Source organism: Triturus cristatus, chromosome 9 (assembly GCF_964204655.1).
Source record: "Triturus cristatus chromosome 9, aTriCri1.1, whole genome shotgun sequence".
In the NCBI taxonomy this organism is placed as follows: domain Eukaryota; kingdom Metazoa; phylum Chordata; class Amphibia; order Caudata; family Salamandridae; genus Triturus; species Triturus cristatus.
Genome location: NC_140592.1, coordinates 585236402 through 585255904, shown reverse-complemented (window position 1 = coordinate 585255904; position 19503 = coordinate 585236402). Strand labels below are relative to the sequence as shown.

Below are 19503 nucleotides of genomic sequence, written 5' to 3'. Positions count from 1 at the left end.
TCAAAGTATTGAATCCCATGTACTAATGGGGAATCCCTGACCACCTCCTCCTTGAGCCACTATGGGCTCATCCGCCATCTAGAAGGGGTAGTGTGTGGTTTATCATAGAACTGGAGTGCAGTAGGTGCATGATCTGATAAGAACCAAGGGTGGATGGCAATGCCTTTAGGCCCAGGCAGCTCTGTGTTTGATATTAGGAAGAAGTCTAAATGGGAGAAGGATCTTTGTGTTCCCTGGAGAAAAGAGTATCCCCCTGTGTGGGGGGGGGGAATGAAGCCATAAATCAATGAGTCCCATCATTCCTAGGAAGTCTGCCAATGGGGTCGATTGGAGTGTCATTGCGAGGGGTGGCCCTCACCTGTCGCTCACATAATCCACTAGTCCACTGAATTTGCCTCCTATTATTGTCATTCCGGTTGGTGCCTCTAAGAGAATGAAGCTATCGGTAGTGACAAAACTTCTGGAGAGTGGAGGTGGTGCATAGATAAAGCAAAGTATGATCTGTTTGCTATATAGCGGTCCAGTCATCATGATTTCACCTCCTCGGACATCCTTCCATGTTATGGCTCACTTTTAGCTGAAGGTTATTTATTAAAAGATCGATCGCTCTCTCGATCCACGCTTGGACTACACATGAGAAATTTTGAGGAATCTGTATCTGCTGCGTCATTGGCAGAAATCACCTCTTAGGTGTGTTTGTTGCAACATTATTTTATTAGCCCCACATTACTTGGTGGCATTGAGTACTGCTTCTCTATTTACTTTGTTTAAGACACCATTAATATTTCGTGATTCATATTCCACTAGGGCCTGACGTTGCGTTAGTAAGGACTCAACTGTCATAAAGTGTTAGGTTGTATGATTTTACAGCTGGTACCATATACCTGGTTTCTCGGTGCCTGCACAGCATGAACTGAAGAAACATAAACTCCCATTCCCATACCTCATAAAGCGGAGTATCTGTCATGAATAAACGGTCAAAACACCATACGGAGGAAGAAAGGTAAGAGCAAAGTTCCGCCATCCCCTAAAACTCCTCTGTGTAAAGCAAAAAGAATAATCCCCAAGATCAGCTCAGATATTCTGAAATGGAGGGTGTCGAGGTTTGTCTCTTAGTGGGGCCCATTATCAGTAATGTTAGTCTGGCAGTTCGTAGTATTCTCTGAATGGAATCCAGTCCACAATACCTCACCTTTCCAGCACACTATGTATTTGCAGAATTTGTTCTCGATTCATTATGATCAAGTCTTCTTCTGGCATTAGGGCTCCATGTCCTTCCATTCACTGTTTCCTGAGGATTATCTCATCCTTTCTGGGAGCCATCTCACCTTCGTGTGGCGTCTAGCCTGATTCCAAACTTTGTCCCTCTCTCTCACCTCGTCGTGTTAGATTTCTGCCCCTCCAAGTCAGGTGCTTTTCCTTTCGGTCGGTGGTTGGTCATCCTCCTCCACTCAACTCGGTCTCTTGTCTGGCATCCAGGGGGCCCTCCTCTTTGGCCGCTCCTTCATCCATTCCCAAGCCTCCTGGGTGAAGTTGGAGAAGAAAGTACGGTTCAGAAAATTAACATTTAGTTTTGTAGGGTGGATCAGCATATACTTGCGTCTAATATATCCTTGGGCCAGCACATTGATGTTGCAACCATAAAACATAGGCAGAGAACTGGAGTGATCCTAAAAGAACATTTTGCTTCTCACACTAGGACGGTTTCACCTGCTTTGAAAATCTATGAAGCAAAAGCTTTGGGAGCTGCTATTTATGGTGCCGAGCTGTGGGGGTTAGGCGCCATCACAGGCCTCATAAAATCAGAGAACACATTTGTGAGTGAACTGGTTTTGCTTCCACTTAGTACTCCCTTGCATCCTTTGTTTATGGATTTGGTCATGAAAAAGGTAACCTTAGAAGCCTATTTGCGTCCGCTCTTCTATTGACGTAGGCTCTGGGTCACCCCGTAACTGAGGCAATATGCAGCCACCAGTATCTAGTGAGGAGTGCCGATTTTGTGTAGGCCAAAAAGAAACCACCCCGCTTGTGTTATTTGTGTGCTCAGTATACCGTAGGTTTTGTTATCTACGAATTGCACCAGTGTGTAGATTGCTGGGTACCTCAAGCCACATCATTGCCTTAAGAATATTGCATACTGATGCATCTCCTTTGTATGTTTGTGCACTTACAAAATTCTGGGGGCTGATGTGGGCAAAAAGGAGGGTCATCATTGCTGACAAAGTACTTTAAGGGTTGATTAATGTACTATTGTTATAATACTTTAAAGAAATGTGTTTTATTTATTACATAATGTGAATTTTATATTAGGAATTTTAATGTAGCTATTTAATGATTGTCTAATTACTGACAATCCTGATAACATTTTGTGCTTAAGGATGATTTGTATTTATTTATACACTCTGCTAACTTTTATGGCTTAAGCCGAAATAAAGTTATTTGAATTTAATTGTATTGATTGGAGTAATATGTCTGTGGACTGAAGGCTCAGATGTCACCTCTGTAGGTTCCATGCCCTCCTGCTATGGTATTGGGCAGGCAGTGCCCATGTTGGCGAATTTGTCCAAAGTACCATGCTGAGAAGGTTGAGCAGTATTATCTCGAAATATGTTAGTTGGAAGTTCAAAGGTCCTCTCAGCGAATTGGGTTTTTCACTGGTTTTAGCTACAAAACCAAAGGCAGAAAATAACACTGCTCTGGGTGCAGTCACACACAGCTGATGGCAGTTTTAGACCTGCCTGCCCCCGATTTTCTCCCCTAGTGGCCAGGGGCGGCACAAGCTGTCTCTATGCTGATCAGAAAGGCACTTCAGAAACAGAAGGGCAGAGAAGGGGAAAATCCCTCTGTCTCCGTACTAGGCCGCGGGGTTGTCCATCCTCAATTATATTTCCTGAAAAGTGGTGCACTTGCTCACTGGCAGTGAAGTCACTGAAATACAAGCATTTTCTATCAAGATGCGCTTCTTAAGGCTTCACGGAGATGGTAGCCCTGAGGACAAATCCCATGTTTTTCCCAATTTTCTGTTACACTTCCACATTATTGGACCTGTAATCTTGAAAGCTTTCTTCCAGGATCTTACCTCTACACTTGAGAGTGCTTCAGTCACTGGATATTAACAGGTGACTTACATTCCAAATAGTTATGAAAAAACACTTCAGACTTATTTCAGCACCCTTCTCCAAAGCAAGTGAAAGCAACAGCCATCACCTTTTGTCATACCAACGCCAACCCATTTCTCTGAAGGCTAAGTGACCGCACACTCATCGAGTTGTGCAACAGTGGCAGTAACCCTTTATGCAGGAGTGCTTCTTGTAGACGTTTGCGGAGTGCCACTTGGAAGAGTCCGCAAACTCTTAAGAGACACTACTGTCACTGAATGCCAAGTCACTTCGATTTAACTTGGACACCAATAGGAACATTGTACCCAAAAAAACAAAGGATGGCATGGTACCAGCTCTCTTTTCTAAATAAAGTGAAACTGTTGCTTCCAGAATGCGACTGCTGAGCTCTTCTGTTCAAGCCCTCTTACTCTTGCATCTGGATGGTGGCCACGCCCTGCTTCATGGCTTTCCAGACTTCACACTGGTACCCCTAAAGGGCATCCTACACTCTACAGCATGTTTGATCCAGCAATGGAAGAGACATGATCAATTTACTCCCATCCTGAGAGAACTCTATTGACTCCCCTTACCGGCCTGCACCATCTTCAAGATCAGGTGCGTCATTTACGAAGCCATCATGACCGGGACCCCCGCTTATCTTGAGGATAAGCTCACCGTCTATGGTGGCACGCGCACCGCCAGGCCACAATCGGACTAGAGACTAAGAAGTGTAAAACAAAATGTTAAAGTCCATTTTCCACTTATGCCCCCAGGATCTAGAACAATATCCCTGTATCCCTAAAGACTACTCTAAAGCTTCTTAAAGTTAGCAAAGAGTTGAAGACATGTCTCTTTAAAGAACACTACCGCACAGTACAGTAGCTGCCCAATATTCAGCTACTTTTCTTATTATTCCAACGACCGTGTGCTAGCCTTTCTCCTAGGTTCGCGCTTCTTAAATACCACAAACATACATGTACAACCCTTTTTACACAGAAGTAGCAAGAGAATCTGAAGTGAAACTCAGTTCTCCACAGCTTTTTCTAGTAAAGTTAATTTTGTGCCCTACTTTTTTTGAAAGAAGTTTACTAAACAAAAATGTACAGTTTGTTATTCTGCCAAACGCCTGTGAATCTATGTAAAATCCATTGCTGAGGAAATTAGTTGCAACTACATTTTGCTAGCATTGGAATTTTTTTTAATGTATTCTCGTGTATTTTCCCCGCTGTCAAACTCACCTGCTTGTTAATATTTCACTCTTGGTCTTTGAAATCTGAGCTGTGGTGAACTCTGTACAGTGGAGGTGAAAGCAATTTCAACGCATTGAATCCCGTTTGGGTGTTTTTCATTAAGGTGAACGTGCAACATGTTTTTAAAAAGCTTTCAGGTATGCTAAGATCAAGTCCGGTTAGAATTCCACTTGAAGGCTGGGAATGACTCAAGCATATGTGATTTTCTGAAAGATGCCACTGGTGAGTGTAAGTTGTTGGAGGGAGTAACTTGTTTAGTCTGCCTCACTCACTGCAGTAAGCGGTTTGCATGACCAGTGTCCTTTTTACCGAAGCGACATATTGCATTGACATGGAAGCACTGGAGTCTGTCGCATTTGATTAGTTGGTCACAGAGCTGAAAAGTGCCCTGGAATATTAGCTCATCCCTAATAAACCCTAAGAAGGCTAAAGTGAAGTCACAGTAGTCGAAGTTACAGGATAATATGCATTGAGGGGGTTCTAGGAGGAATTCAGAATTTAGTCCTAAACCTGAAGAGATGCAGGTTAACTGGAACTGTAGGTTTGTGTACCCATCTAGATCTTGGTTACTAGGCACGATTGATGGTGGAGTGTGCGCTAATTGGCTTTACTATTTCCCAGAAATGTCTGCTGTGTAGAATCGATGCAGTTAATAGTATGATATATTATAATTAAGGCTCCCAGGTTTCCTTGCTGCCGAATCATGTCCATAAACACAGACAGAAAACCATTTTCTTCCGTACCTGTATTTAGTTTGAAATATGGGTAGAAACGGAGATAAGTCCTTTCTTAATGGTGGCGCTGCCTGCCAAGCCAATAGCTTCTGCACCGACCGACCGACTGCTAGTCGAGTTAAAAGAATGTTTTCTAATGGGGCTTAAACAGTTGCAGGTAGGATTGTGTGTGAGATACCATGTTCAAGTTTTCTTTCATATGAGCGTATTGAGATCTCATATGGGTACCTGTAGCATCCAAACCCATTAGGCCCTCAAGTATTTCCGATTAAATATATGCGCAAATGCATTAGTTGCAGTTTCTTTTTTTTCACAAAGCTCACAGTAAACCTGGATAAACGCTGATAGAATTAACAAAATATAAAGTTGCTAAAGGCTGAAAGAGCCCCTCCAGTCCTGTGACACGGTGGGAATGCCAAAGGTCCCCTGAGATGCCCCTGCCACTCTGCCTGACCCTTGCCCATATGGCCTGGAGAGATCAGAAACGGAAGTGTTCCTTTCTCTCAATGTGTGTGTGAAGTTCTTAAGATACAGTCATTGTATAGCCTCTGCGTCACTCCTCAAAAATGTAGCAAGTTGCCGTCGCTCCTCAGTGACTACCTAGGCCCCCCCCCATTGCAGCTATATTATTATTTCTGTCTAGATGAGCGTTCTGCACTGCACTGCACTGCTTATATTTGTCTAGACTCGGAGATTAAAAACTTTTGAAAGGTTAAAGCTCAGATCCACCTTTACAGGCAATGTCATGTCTATTTGGGACTAACTCATGTAAAGCTCATTGTATAACTTCCATATTTAAGCCAGAAGGAATATGAAGGCATATTATTTCCATGATTCGCTGACTATGCAGTGGGAGGCGAAAAAAATGTAGTGATGTTTTACGAAGCTTTTTATGTAATAGCGGTCTTTGGTTCTTTTCTGTGTGGGTTGTGTATTTTTTTTAGATTAAAATAACTGTGGATTCAGAGTGCCAGCTTAGAAGGCAATATGTTGCATCACCCCTCCCGCCACCAAAAGAGTCTTGTATTATCTGAAGTGAACTGAACTGAAGTGAGTTGTAGGCACTGGCGACTGATGGGCATTCAGGGGCTGATTATGATGGCGGGCGGAGAATGGGACCGCCCTACAGGGTGTCGGCGGTACCAACACAGGCATTACAATGCGACCGCCACCACGGCGGTCGCAATGCCTATATTTCAAATTTCAGTGGGTGCTGCTGGCTGCAGCACACACCTCAAGACAAAAAGGGGTCACTGAACATATTCCTGCACTAGGTGTCAGGCACCATGCGGTGCCTGCCACATGGTGCAGGGATATGTAGGGGGCACCATAGGTGCCCACTGCTTGGGGCCAGGGGTCAAGTGGGGCCCACTACAGGCCCCCAAAGTCCCTTAATGCCAGACTTTTCACGGCATGTTAACCTCCATGAAACTGACAGCGGAAAGGGACATTATAATCCCTACTGCAGTGCCTGGCAAGCACTGCCACCATGGTAGGGACTACAACCCCCTCCACCGCACACTCAAGGAGCCCGTCAGATGCATGACAGTCGGTCTTTCTGACCACCGCACGCACCTCCGCCCACCATCCTAATGTGGCGGGCCGTGAAAATGGTTCCGATGGCGATAAGACCGCCACCGCATGATCAGGCCCTCAGTTACATGAATAAATCGAATTGCACGAAGCCGACCCGATGCACCCCGAAACATTTCTGTTTAGAAAGTGTAGCCCTATGCTTATTTTTATATCACAGTTTTAAAAGAAATGGACTAAAAGACATCCAGTAATACTTGACTTACCAAGCAAGCCAACACCCACTTAATGGCGTTCAGGCAAGCCGTCCGGGCCAGATGCATTTTTAACAAGCATTGGTAAAGCCAGTAGGTCTCAGCAACATATGCAAACACAGACCTTCACAAATGCTGTTAACATGTAGCATGTACAGATACGGTTTATCTTTTTAAAGCCAGCCCTATTGACTTTGACAGAGTAGAGAAAACGTTGTGAAAAAGGTTTACTTTCTGTATGGAATGCCTATAGGAGACTGGAATTAAAAATGACAAACAGCATGGTGATTGAGTCTACTTTTCAGGTGTAAAATAGTCCCTCATGCGTTCCAGTAGAAGCACTTCCTGCTAGTTGAAATGGTGCCCAAAAAGCCAAGTACGTTAGTTGAGAGAGTAATACTGCTCTGGTTGGAGCCAAATCCCCCACTCTTTATATGTTAAGGAATCTGTAACAGTACCTATTGCAGGCAGCTGTGCTGTCAAGCCAGATCTAAGAAGTTGACCCAGGCTGCATTTTGCAGCACTATTTACCAAAGAACAGGAATAAAAATAAATAGGCGACCTATTTTACATTCAATAAATGTAGTCTGTATTTAGAAGTTGAAATAATTTGCAACCGTTTTTCAAAATGTTTGTTCCTTTTTTCCTTCCTCCTGCTTTCTTTTGTTTTCCTATAGTGCTTTGTTACGGCTGATTATCAATCGTATCATATAATTCCACTAAGACTCTACTTGGCAATTGCAGTACCTGGAAAAATACACTCATTACAATATATCGGGCATTAGAGAGCAGGGTAGCGCTGCAGGCAGAGTCCTTGGAGATTAAAAGACCACACATGTTGCTTAAGTTGCATCAGTGTCCCAGACACTGGCCTCAAACGGCAGAAATATAGTTTGATGATATTGCCAATAAAAGGTTGTCATAGATCAGAGCATGCAGCCGTGTGATTAATGAAAAAGCTACCTTAGCATCGAGTAACCCTTGTCTTGCAGAGAAGAAATGTGGCGTTATTTTCAACATACATGTCAGATCAGTATGAATTATCTGACAAAAATCAGCATTTCATATATTGCAGAGACCACTGTCTTTTCTGTAACTCCAAATACTTCTGATTTTCTGGAAATGTACTTATTTTCCCCTCTTGGAATGTTGACGTTTCATGTTTAGCAAACACACTAATGTTGTTTCTAAGTATTAGCTTGTCATTTTTATCAAGTTTTTATTTTATTTTTATTTTAAAAGTTTTATATAGCGCTGGCTAGACCCAGAAGTATCAGAGCGCTTTACATGAGTAAGATAATATAAACATGGCATACACGTAGATAAAAGATAATGAAACAACATGCAAAGTATACAAATCAAAACAGATCAACAGGTGCAAGAGATAAACACTTCCAGTAATTAGGTGGATGATGTTAAGGAAATGGACAAATAATTGGACCAATATAACATGGTGATTGGGGATCAAGTGCAGGTCACAGGTTAGGACCCCCAATAATAATTGGGCCAACATGACATACAAGTAGATAAGGAATAATGAAGACAACATGCAGGATATACAAATCAAATAGGTAAACGGGCAAAAGCTATACATTTCAAATAATTGGGTAGATGATGTTCAGGAAATAGACAGGTTTTACAGGCCCAATATAACATGGTGATTGGAGATCAAGTGCAGGTCACAGGTTAGGATCGCCAATAATAATTGAGGAAGTGGATTTTGAGGTCTTTTTTGAAGCTGGAATAGGAGGGGTTACAGAGCAGGTTTTTTGAGAGGGCATTCCAGATGATAGGGGCATTACCACAGAAGGAGCGTGATTGTGTGGATTTCTTTTTATGAAGTGGTGGGATTAGGAGGAGGGTCTTGCTGCTTATCAGAGTTCGTGTGGTGCCTGCAATGAGGAGTTTCTTGGGGAGGTACTGCAGAGTATTTGGTTGAGGACTTTGAGTAATGCAGGTAGTTTTGTAGGCGGATCTGCTTTACATAGGGAGCCATTTAAGAGATTTGAGAGCTGGGGATATATGATCGAAACGTTTGCTGTCTGTGATGAGCCTAGCTGCAAGCTTGAGCATAGCTTTGATTGGAGCCAGGTGGACCTTTGGGATTCCGTTGAGGATGGCGTTGCCATAATCTATACGTGAAAGAACAAGTGACTGAACAACAAGATTAAAATCATCGGTAGGTATAAAGGGTTTGATTTTCTTGAGGTGACGGTGAGTGAAGAGGGCTCCTTTAGCAGAGTTTTTGATGTGGATGTTGAGGGTTAGGGTGTTGTTGATAGAAATACCAAGAGATTTGACGGAGTTGGACAAGGTGAGTGAGCAGTTGAGTGCGTTAAGGTCAGAGATCCAGGATTGAATGGGCAGAGGGTTATTTTTGCGGGAGAAGAGAATGATTTCGGTTTTATTAGGGCTAAGTTTGAGATGATTGGAATGGAACCAGGTTTGGATCTTGGTGAGGGTGTTGTTCAGGTGTAGGATGTCATTATGAGTTTTAATCTTGTAATAGATTTGGGTGTCATCGGCGTAGAGGTGGAAGTTGATGCCTGCTTGTTTATGAATGAGGGTGAGGGGTTCCATGAAGAGGTTAAAGAGGGAGGGAGAGAGAATAGATCCTTGGGGGACTCCCAAGTGAGACAGGAGTGGGGTTAGAAAGACAGTTTTGAATTTTGATGTGCTGAGTTCGGTGTTGTAGGTAGGAGACAAACCATTTATAGACCGTTCCGAAACGGGTCCGAAGCACGTTAAGGAGGGCTGAATGGTTGACTGTATCGAACGCTGCGGAGAGATCAAGGAGGATAAGAAGGCAAGTCTCGCCATTATCGAGTGAGTGGTGGATGTCATCGATAACATCGAGCATTGCTGTTTCAGTTCTGCAGCCTTTCCTGAAGCCTGATTGAAAGGGAATGAGTAGGTTGAAGTTCTCGATGTGTTTGTCTAGTTGTAGTAGGACACATTTTTCAAGGCCTTTTGAGAGAAGTGGGAGGTTAGTGATGGGGCGTAGATTATTTAGGTCATTGGGGTCAGCATTGGGGTTCTTGATTATAGGAGAGAGTTGTCCAAGTTAAAGGGAGGTGGGGACACAGCCAGTGGAGAGAAATGTGTTTATGATTGTGGTCCAGTAGGGGGTAATGAGCAGGGATAAGGTTAGAGGGTAAGGGGTCTTTTGTGTGGGAGGACGGTTTAAGATTACCAATTATTTTAAGGACTTATAGCTCAGTCATGGGGAGGAAGTTGAGCAATGAGGCATTATTCTTTAATTGTGAGTTAGGGGAGTTGGATTCCGGAGATGTGGTAGGGGATAGGTGTGAGGAGTGGTTAGGTGGTGGGGGAAGTAGGTAGGTGAGGAGTGTCGCTGGGGAGCGGTAGGGTAGCGGTCGGAAGAGCAAAGGGGTCAACAGGTGGTGGGGATGTGGCGGTGAAGACAGGTTTGCATTGGGAGTTGGAGGGGAGCTGTGTGGGAAGGAAGGATTGATCAATTTGAGCTATTTATTCCTAGAAGAAGTGGGAAATTTCTTCACATCTGGCGGAGGAGGCGATCAGATTCGGAGGTGCGGGTGGAAGTTTGGTTTCAAATGATTTTGAAGAGTTCCCTAGGTCTGTTTTTGGCACGATCAAGTTGAGTGCGGAAGAAGGATGCCTTTTCCTTAAAGATAAGTTTTTTTTGTACATGGATCTAGCACATCTGAGGAGTGCAAGATGGGAGGGAGAAGGATGGTGTCTCCATGTTCTTTCGGACAGTCTGTGAGACGGTCTTTCGTTATTAAGCTCGGTAGTAAAGCAAGAGTTAGAGGGAGTGTTTCTTTGGTTTTTTAGTTTAGGCGGGGCCAAATGGTCAAGGATACCGGTGACATTATTGTTAAAGTGTTCAGTGAGCTCATTGGCATTTTGTGAGGGGGGGAATGAGAAGAAGTCGAGCTTGGAGTTTAGCCTCAAGGACACCAGGTGGGATACATTTTAGATTCCTGGTCAATTTCTTAGGTCTGTTGATTTTGGAAGTAGGGAGATTTGCAGTGGTAGCAATGGTGAACAGTATAAGGTGATGGTCAGACCAGTCGATGGGGACGATATTAGTAACGGAGGCCAGCTCTTCGTTGGAAAAGATGGCGTCAAGTCTTTTCATAACTACTACTCCCTCTGAACTGATGTTCCCTTACATTCCTAGGTTCTGCCACACATACCCATGTGGAATTTATATGAGTAATAAGCGCCATATAAATGTTGCAAAACAATACAATACAAAACAGTTAGCCTCGAACGAAGCCCTTGAAACTTCATTTGATCATTTTGAAGATTTCATCCAAGCAAAGAAGTGTGTTTAGGTGGCAGTTTTTGTTCCCTGAAAGATCAGCTTTCAACGTGTCAGTCTTGTACAATTCATGACGACCTTTAAGAATAGCTGACCTAAGACCTGTGGAGTGTTTGCTTTCACAGCTAGTTCCCCTGGTTGGATCCCAAAACACAATCTCGCAACCGGTCAGTTTAGTCATCTCGTTTCACTTCATGACTTTATAATAGATGCTTCTTTGCACTGTTGGCATTGTCCCTTCTTGTTATGTATCGTTGACTACTTGCTTGGAAAGAGGACAGTGACGACGGCTGTCCGCACAGAGCACTTCTCTACAAGCACTCCCGTTTGCCAACCACCATGTTTCTTCCCTAGCAAACGTCAACAGGAAATGAATTCTGTTACGGTTTTCTTCCAGTGTCTGTAAAAGCAATTTATATAACTTGTGGCCTTCATAAGCATGATTAAATGAATCACACCGGTAACCGTGCTAGTTAACAAAAACACAAGAGAATTTACATGAAGGAATATCCAAAACCATATTGTAGCATCAGATATCAACATTGTAAATAAAACCCAATATTTCACCAGTTTACCACCCCTTCCCTCCAACTCTACTCTTCTGGGTCCTCTCTGGACACATATATTGACACACCACTTGCAGGATTTGTCCCACTGCAGACCGCTGGTTGCAACTGGTAACAGGCGTTCACTGCTGCCTCCATTACTGCCTCTCTCCTTCAAGATGGGCCTTAACCAAACTCCTCTCTGCTGACCAGGGCCATTTTAGGTATTCTTCCGCACACACCTTCACGGTCTTTTGGTGGCGTGTTCAGCAGTCACCCCACCACAACCGCCACCTTGAATTGCTCAAACCTAAATGGAGCCCCGCTTTAAACTTTTGGAGTGCGGGGGTGAGAGGAGGGAGGCTATATAGGTAGCTGAGATACCCCCTTAAACGATGACCATGACCAGTCACAGGGCTTTAAGTGGGATGAACAAACTGCGGGTCTCTCATTGGGGCATGGCCACTGTAAGGGTGTGGCTTTAAACACTTAAGGTAAAACAATCTGTGCTTAGCATAGTGTGCTGCCCTACTGGTATTTTGCTGCTTCTGTCCATTTATTAGAGAAATATCACAACAAGTAACATTGCACCTACAATAAGCCAGGACAGTGGCATAAGATAAATAAACAGCAACTATTACTTCGTTGAATATAATATTGAAAATGCCACTCGCTCTTGAGGGTGAGGTTGTGGCTTGAGGCTAGAGCAGCCGACCTTCGAGCTGCGAAAACCGGTTCGAGCCTGATGTCCTGTGATTCAAAAAATGAATATGCCCTTGTGTAATGTAACTGGTGCTCATGTAGAACCGGCAAGTTTGCGCTATATAAAACTGAAAAACGAGTCTCTTTGAAGAGACATCAGAGGCAGTGGCGGTTTGCAGAAGGTTTTTATTTTGTCACCCGAGGGTAAAAATGAAGAGCGTGGTAGGGACTCCTCTTGGCACCTGCTTTTAAAAACTGCCGGTGCTGAGCGCCGGCAGGACCCAGCCCCCTTAAAGCCCTGACCAGTCACCTTCTTTCATCTACGTCACATTTCACTTCTCTGAGAGAATGTGGTATTTAGGTATAATTTAGCTTAGAAAGTGCTGTGTTCCAAGCAGGCAGAGTGGTTTGTTGCTCCATCTTCGGTTTCTACTCCTGTAAGTTGTCAAAGAATTTTTTTTTTTTTTTTTTTTTTTTGCTTCTTTTATATAGCGCGAACTTGGCCAGAAGGTATTGGAACGCTGTACATGAGCCCCGTATGTACATTACATATTCAGGCACGGGGAGATTACGTGATTTGCCCAGAATCACAGGATGTGGACGCAACCCCGAGGCTCGAACCCTGGTTTCCTGCACCAAAGTCAGCAGTTTAAGCCGACGAACCACATCCTCTCCCCGGATGTGCTTGCCACTCTTCCTTGGTGTTCTCTTTGTATACAGCACGTGCTTAGAGCTGTATTGGCTGAAATAACCCTCTGCCCCATTGACGGCAGTTTCTTATATAGTAAGAATGTATTCAGCTCTCTCGACCTCTAGGACCCTGATTAAAGCTGTGCGGAGCGGACGTCCTGTGTGGAATTGCGCTGTGCACAATTCTTACTGGCTGTGTTGTTCCGGCACCTGGAAAACCATGCTGGTAAAGGCCGTTCGAGAATGGGTGCATTTCAGCCCGACCCCATGCGAACACACGAGGTGGGCATGTAATGCTGCACCCCTGCCAGGAATCGTCCTCCCTTTCGTTTACTCCCACCACCTCAAAGAGCCCCCGACCATCACGGGCCTCCTTACACAGTGCTCGGAGCTGGTGGCAGGGCTTTAAGTGGGCCGGGTCTCACCTAGTCTGAGCACCTGCAGTGTTTTTTTAATGCGGCATCGAAACTAGTCTCTTATCGGGCTCAGTTTTGGGCCCTGGCACAGGCGGTCGTTTTTTAGGTCTCGGCTAGCGGAGGCTGCGCTTGCGCAGTCTCGCTCGAGAGATTTAATGACTTTCAGAAGTGGGGCTTGAACCCGCCCCTCTTCTTCCCTCTTCTCCATTGGCTGGCCTCTTAAATGCTGGTCAGCCATTGGAGAAGAGATTTGTTTCTCCAAACAAGCCCCGTCTTTTTCGGATTCGGGGGCGTGTTTTTTCGCTTCTTTCTCGTTTCGTACTCCCTGCCTCTTTTACACGTGGTGGGCGTGTTTTTTTTTTTTTTTTTTTTTTTTTACATCAGAAGGTTCGGCCATTTTATGCGCGGTCTTTGCGGGACGTGGGGTCGCCTCTTCCTTGCTGCTCCGCGTTTCCTGGATCGGCGTTTCAAGTCCGGCGTTTCCTGGCTCGGCGTTTCAAGGCCCCTTTCAGGTAAAAGCACTCACTGATTTCTGAATAGTGAGTAAAAGCGTTAAGGTAACAATGTGGTTCCTGCTTGCATTTCACATGGTTCACGGGCGGCAGAGAAGTAACAGGACTCTGTCTTTTCCTTCTTAGAGAAGAAAAATTCAGTGTCCGCTTCTGCTCTGCCGCTTCAGCTGCCCCCACCCCCCACTCTTTCCCCTCCTCCTCACCCCTCAAGCTCGGCGTTTCATGGCGTTCGAGGACGGGCAGCAGAGAAGTAACAGGACTCTGCCTTTTCCTTCTTGCCCAGAGAAGTAAAATACAGTGTCCACTTCTGCTCTGCCGCTTCAGCTGAACCCCCCCCCCCCTCTTTCATTCCTCCCTCTCTTTCTGTCTAGCAGTTCTTCTCTTACTGAAAACCGTGACTTCAAGACGAGGTTCTCACTCTTTCCTCTACTTTTTATTTGCTCCCCTGTGAAATCCTAAAAGACGAGCGCTTCGCAGTTTCAGCATTTTATTTACCTGTTGAATCAGAGTGCTTCGGGGGACCCTTTCAACGCATCGCACATGGGTGCCTGTGCCCCCGCTCCCACACGTTCTGTGTGCCGGCAAAGCCCTCCGTTCTCTTTGTGCGCTGCTTTTTCACTATGTTCCTGGAAATATATAAACACTTTACAACCTATTTCGTCCTTACCTTTTCTCAGCAACTTAATTCTTCAGGCATAGTTAACGACATTACACTGAGAAGCAAAATAAAAAGCTAACAGACACGGAATCCCGTAATATCATGATGCCCCCACCCCCCTGCCATGCCCTCGTTCGATTTTTCTCCACCCCCCCCTCTCCAGTGGTCCCTGGGCAGCAGGAAGCACTACACAAAGAGACCACACATAGACTGTTTGGATACACTCGGAGATTAGTTTAACTGTTGCTGAAAAAGTTGTGCCTACAGAGGGGATGCCTAAAATATTACTGCCAGCTGCTTAAGCAAAATGCCAGTGCACACACAACGCAAACACACTTTGTGCAAACGGCTGGGGATAAAAACTTTCACAAACCACATTTGGGCTTTTTGACTAATAGTTTCTGCACACAACGCCACAGACTGCCCCTTGGTGCTCGAAAGAGTCCTAATGGTGTCGATAGGGGGCTAACAGAAGCGAGCAGGGTCTGCGCATCCCAAAGTTAAAAGGACAAAAATGCAATAAGGCCCAAGGGCAAGACGCCCACTGACTTCCTAAAACAAGCATTTGCAAAATATTTAACATTTCAAAGTGAACGTGATGATTTTCAGAATGTGTAGGAATGAGTCCTTGTGTAATGTAACTAAGCGCTCCAAACCCTTCGGGTCAAGTTAGCGGCAGCAAAAGCAGTTTCCTGCAGCTCCACTCTCCCCCTGCCCCCACCTTCCTTTCTATGCCCTCTCGTGCCTACTGTCCATTCCCTACTCCTGCCCCGTTCCCCTGCTCTGCCCAGGTCCTTGCTCTCTCTTCCCTCCCCCCCCCCCCCCCCCCCCCCCTTTCCGGCTTTCCCATATCAGAGTGTGTCCGAAAATATTTTTTTTTCCAAACTAATCGCTGCCTGCAAAACCACTCTTGCCAGGGGCTGTGGAGCAGGACTCACAAATACCCTCGGGCCTGTGTGTGTTGTGGTGGAGGGTCAAGCTGATTGGGTGTCGCAGCAAACTGTTTTTTAGGTCTCGGCTGCGAAGGCTGCGCTTGCGCAGTCTCGCTCTTGAGATTTAGTGTTTTTCAGAAGAGGGGCTTGAACCCGACCCTCTTCTCCATTGGCTGGAGACGATGTGGCACTATGGCCAGAGCTGCTGAATTTGGAACTGGGGAACCAGGTTAAGCCTTAATAACCAGTCCACCTGACCACTTTCCTGAGAGAGCACGATCCCATTCTAGACCTTAGAAGGCTTCGCAAGACCTTAGAAGCGCTGGTGTCTAAGCACCAGCAGGTAGACCCTAGCACCTGCAAGTCTGGGTTAACCTTCAAGGTTTGTCCACCACAATCCATACTGAAGTTCACCTCCAGTCTTGCTAGCAGGCCTATGAAGCAGCACAGCCAAGAACAACAGTGACTCTGTCACTTAGGTCACAGGACCCTTGAGAATGGCCAGCTCTAGGGCAGTGCAACCGGTGAGACCGGGCGCTGACTTTGGGTGGAGACATTATGTTTCCAAGTAAATTAAGGTTTTACAAGCGCTTGCTGCCCCCTTCCTGGCCACCAGCAATTTTCGGCAACAATAAAAATGTCATGATGACTCTGGTGTTTAATGTTCTTCCTAGAGAGAGATCGGAGTTTTGTCTAGTGGAAGTTTTGACTCCTGGAAAGGTAGCACAAAAGGTTAATGTGCCTGCAGCAAAGAACATGTACCATGCAAATCACAAAGTGCACATAATGTAAATAGGTCAGTGGGCTACTGCGTGTGTGTGTGTGTGTAGGTGGCTCTGTGGGTGGCTCTATTTGTGTGTGGGTTGCTCTCTGTGGGTGGCTCTGTGTGTGTGGGTGGCTTTGTGTGTGTGGGTGCAAATGCAATAGGTCTCGCATTTGAGAGTGATTAAGCTATTGACATTGTAAATAACAATGCCGTTTCTTTAAATGTTTTAAAAACATAAACAAAAATAATGTCATGAGCAATGCCAATAGCTCTAACTTTAACAATGCCGAGACCATTGCATTGTAAATGCTTGTTTTTCCTGAACTGCAGTGACAGCAGGCACATCGATGTGCGCGTGGTGAGCATTGTGGAGGACGGGAAGTCCTTAAGAGTCGGTTTCTCTCTGAATTTCCCTTCTCTTTTTGAAACTCAGGAGCAGCAACATTGTCGTGGTGTCACCAGGGCTTTAAGTGGAAGTTTTTTTTCAATATTGTATACAAGCCATAGTTGCTGCTTATTTATCTTATGCAACTAGCGACCATTGACAAAGCCAATAGTCCTGACTTGTAGGTATGATGTGACTTGTTATATCATATATCTGGATGCAATGACAAACAGCAAAATACAAGTCGGGAGGCACACTGTGCTATACACAGATTTTTAGTTTGTGTTTTTAAGCCGCGCCCTTAATTACATTGACCACGCCCCTTTGAGAGACCCCCCCCCCCCCCAGTTTTTTCATCCCACTTAAAGCCCTGGCTGGTGGTATATGTGTTGGCATTGAACTTCACTGGAGTGGGCCTTCTGACTCACAGTCCAGCCTCGGCTGCTACTTTGTGTAGAGTAGACCTACTTCAGCCACCTGATATGCTCAGTGCTTTTAAGTGGGAAAATAGTGCAGGTACTCATTCAAATGTGGCGAGTGGGCGGGTCAAGGGGCGGGGCTAAAGGCAAGACATGCCGATGCTTATTGAATTCTATACGAGTTGCACCACGTACCAAAAAACACACAAGAAATGCGATTCTATAAAGAAAACAGTTTAACTCGTTATACAAAACTAAAGCTAAACACTGATATTTTAACTTTTCTTTGTTTTGTAATGTTTCTCTCGCTTTTCTCTCACACAAAAACAAGCACATGCAAGCAGGCAAACATAAGCAGACACCCACACAAAAGAATCGAGTGGCATTAAAACCATTTTAACCTCCTTACGACCCATGGCTTTCTTCACTGTGCTGTCACTGGGCTGCTTCGATTCCTTGCAACACTGCATGATGGCGAACACCCGGATTTCACGCAAATGATCCCCTACTACATAGTTCAGCGGGGCTCAGCTCAGGGCTACAGAAGTGCTTTGGCTGTCAGAGACACGTTACCACCACTAGAGGCCAATGCGCTTACCCTTTCATGAGCACCGGTGAGATTCGGAGTGATAAAAATAAGAAGTGCCGGTACTCAGTACCTGTGAGTACCGGCCCATTTAAAGCACTGGATATGCTGTAGCTCTTAGAAGCGAGATGCCTTCTCGCAGCTCAACTGCGCATGATGGTTCGGGTTTGATGCGAACTTTGTGTTCATTGTGAGTATTTTAAATGCGCCTGTTTTTTTCTCTTTTGCAGAATGATGACCGTTCTTGAAGGATTTTTCCACGTGAACATCCACCCCAAGGCCTTCCTCCGCCGCCTGCGCTCGTAATCCGTCACACTGTGTCAGCTGCACTGTTTGGACAAAGCCTTTCATCCGTTTTGTCAGACCCCTTCACCCCCACCCCGGTGAACGTGAGCAATTTATTTCCAATGCTTTGGCCGTGAATAATGCATGGCACCTCTCCCACACGTCTCCGGTGCTGAGGCCTTTTAAGCTTTTAGTGGTTTGCCTGATGGGATTGAAACGAAGTCATTAGAAGGTTGGCCAATCAACGAGCTGCACTTAACCCGCGATGCTGTACCGTGCACACTGTGGCCGAGCACATCATCAGGAGAAGAATGGAAAAGTGCCAAGAATGTTATTTTCGCGTCATAAGGGAAATTTTTTTTGTCTGAAAAGAACCCTACTTCATTCTATCTACATGGCACTTTCAGGACTGCTGTCTTTCCCCGGTACTAAACCTTAATAGTTTGGGGGAGTTCCATCTGCTCGAGTGATATGTTGCACATATATCTGATTTTTCTAGTGTTGTCTTGGGTGTCTGAGATTGAAATGGAAGTGCAGGTTTGAAGAAGTGCTAGTCCGACTCTTAGGAGGGTGCATTTCGATCCGAAGCACTTACCAGAATACCCCGCTCAGCAACATTTCGATTAAAAAAAAGTGGTGGATCACCTTTCGTTCAATGGAAAACCAAGCAACTGAGTTCCACTGTCTGCACATTTAATAAATATATATTTTAATTAAGCTATAGTGCTTTGTGTCCTTGACTGCGCCAACTCTTGGAACAGGCAGGAATGCCAACATGATCCGGTGGACGTCAATTGAGCATCCTACTTGGGTAATCACTAGACTGTGTAATATGAGGCACCCATGTCGGGATGCGTTTCCATGTGGGTGAAGCCTCCAGCCAGCACCCGCTGCAAATGCACTGCAGTGCCTGGAGGCCTTTGTGCTGCTTTTCAAAATGAACCAAAAATAAAATGTGTGTTTTAAATTAAAGTCGTATTTGTTGAGCAAACGCTGGGATAAAAACCCGTTGTGTCTGTCTATTATGTTCAGAATTATAACTGTGTGTGTAACCATAGTGTATTATGTTATCAGTATTGTGGTAGAAGTGTGTAGATACTGGAAATCATATTTGTTTGGGGGATGAGGAGAGTAAACTTTCACTTGGTTGATGGTTTTATTCCGATAGAAGTTCACTTATTGGATGTAATAATGGTTTATTGTGCCAAAGCTAACACTACCCCCCCCCCAACTTTCTCCTCTGTATGCGCACATATAAACACACACACTCAACTGGTAGCACATGGATATCAGCAGTCTATACATCTCTTGCACTCGCATAACCGATGCAGAGGTACCAAATGGCCATCATCAGTGCAAGTTTCCCTCCACACAAAATAGCTGAGGCAGAGCAATACGGAGCAGAGGGGGATAAGACAATGCAAAT

At 45.0% G+C, this 19503-nt stretch overlaps 1 protein-coding gene across 4 annotated transcripts in view; it reads left to right on the top strand.

Moving 5' to 3' along the window:
- The window catches only part of CCDC9 (coiled-coil domain containing 9), a 347944-nt gene extending 328862 nt beyond the window's left edge, over positions 1–19082 (top strand). For all 4 annotated transcript variants that reach the window (XM_085625629.1, XM_085625627.1, XM_085625628.1 and 1 more), the window contains one exon: positions 18023–19082. In XM_085625629.1, coding sequence (XP_085481755.1) covers positions 18023–18027 — 5 coding nt within the window. In that variant the 3' untranslated portion in view covers positions 18028–19082. The remainder of the gene's footprint in view (positions 1–18022) is intronic.
- The last annotated feature ends 421 nt before the right edge of the window (positions 19083–19503 follow it).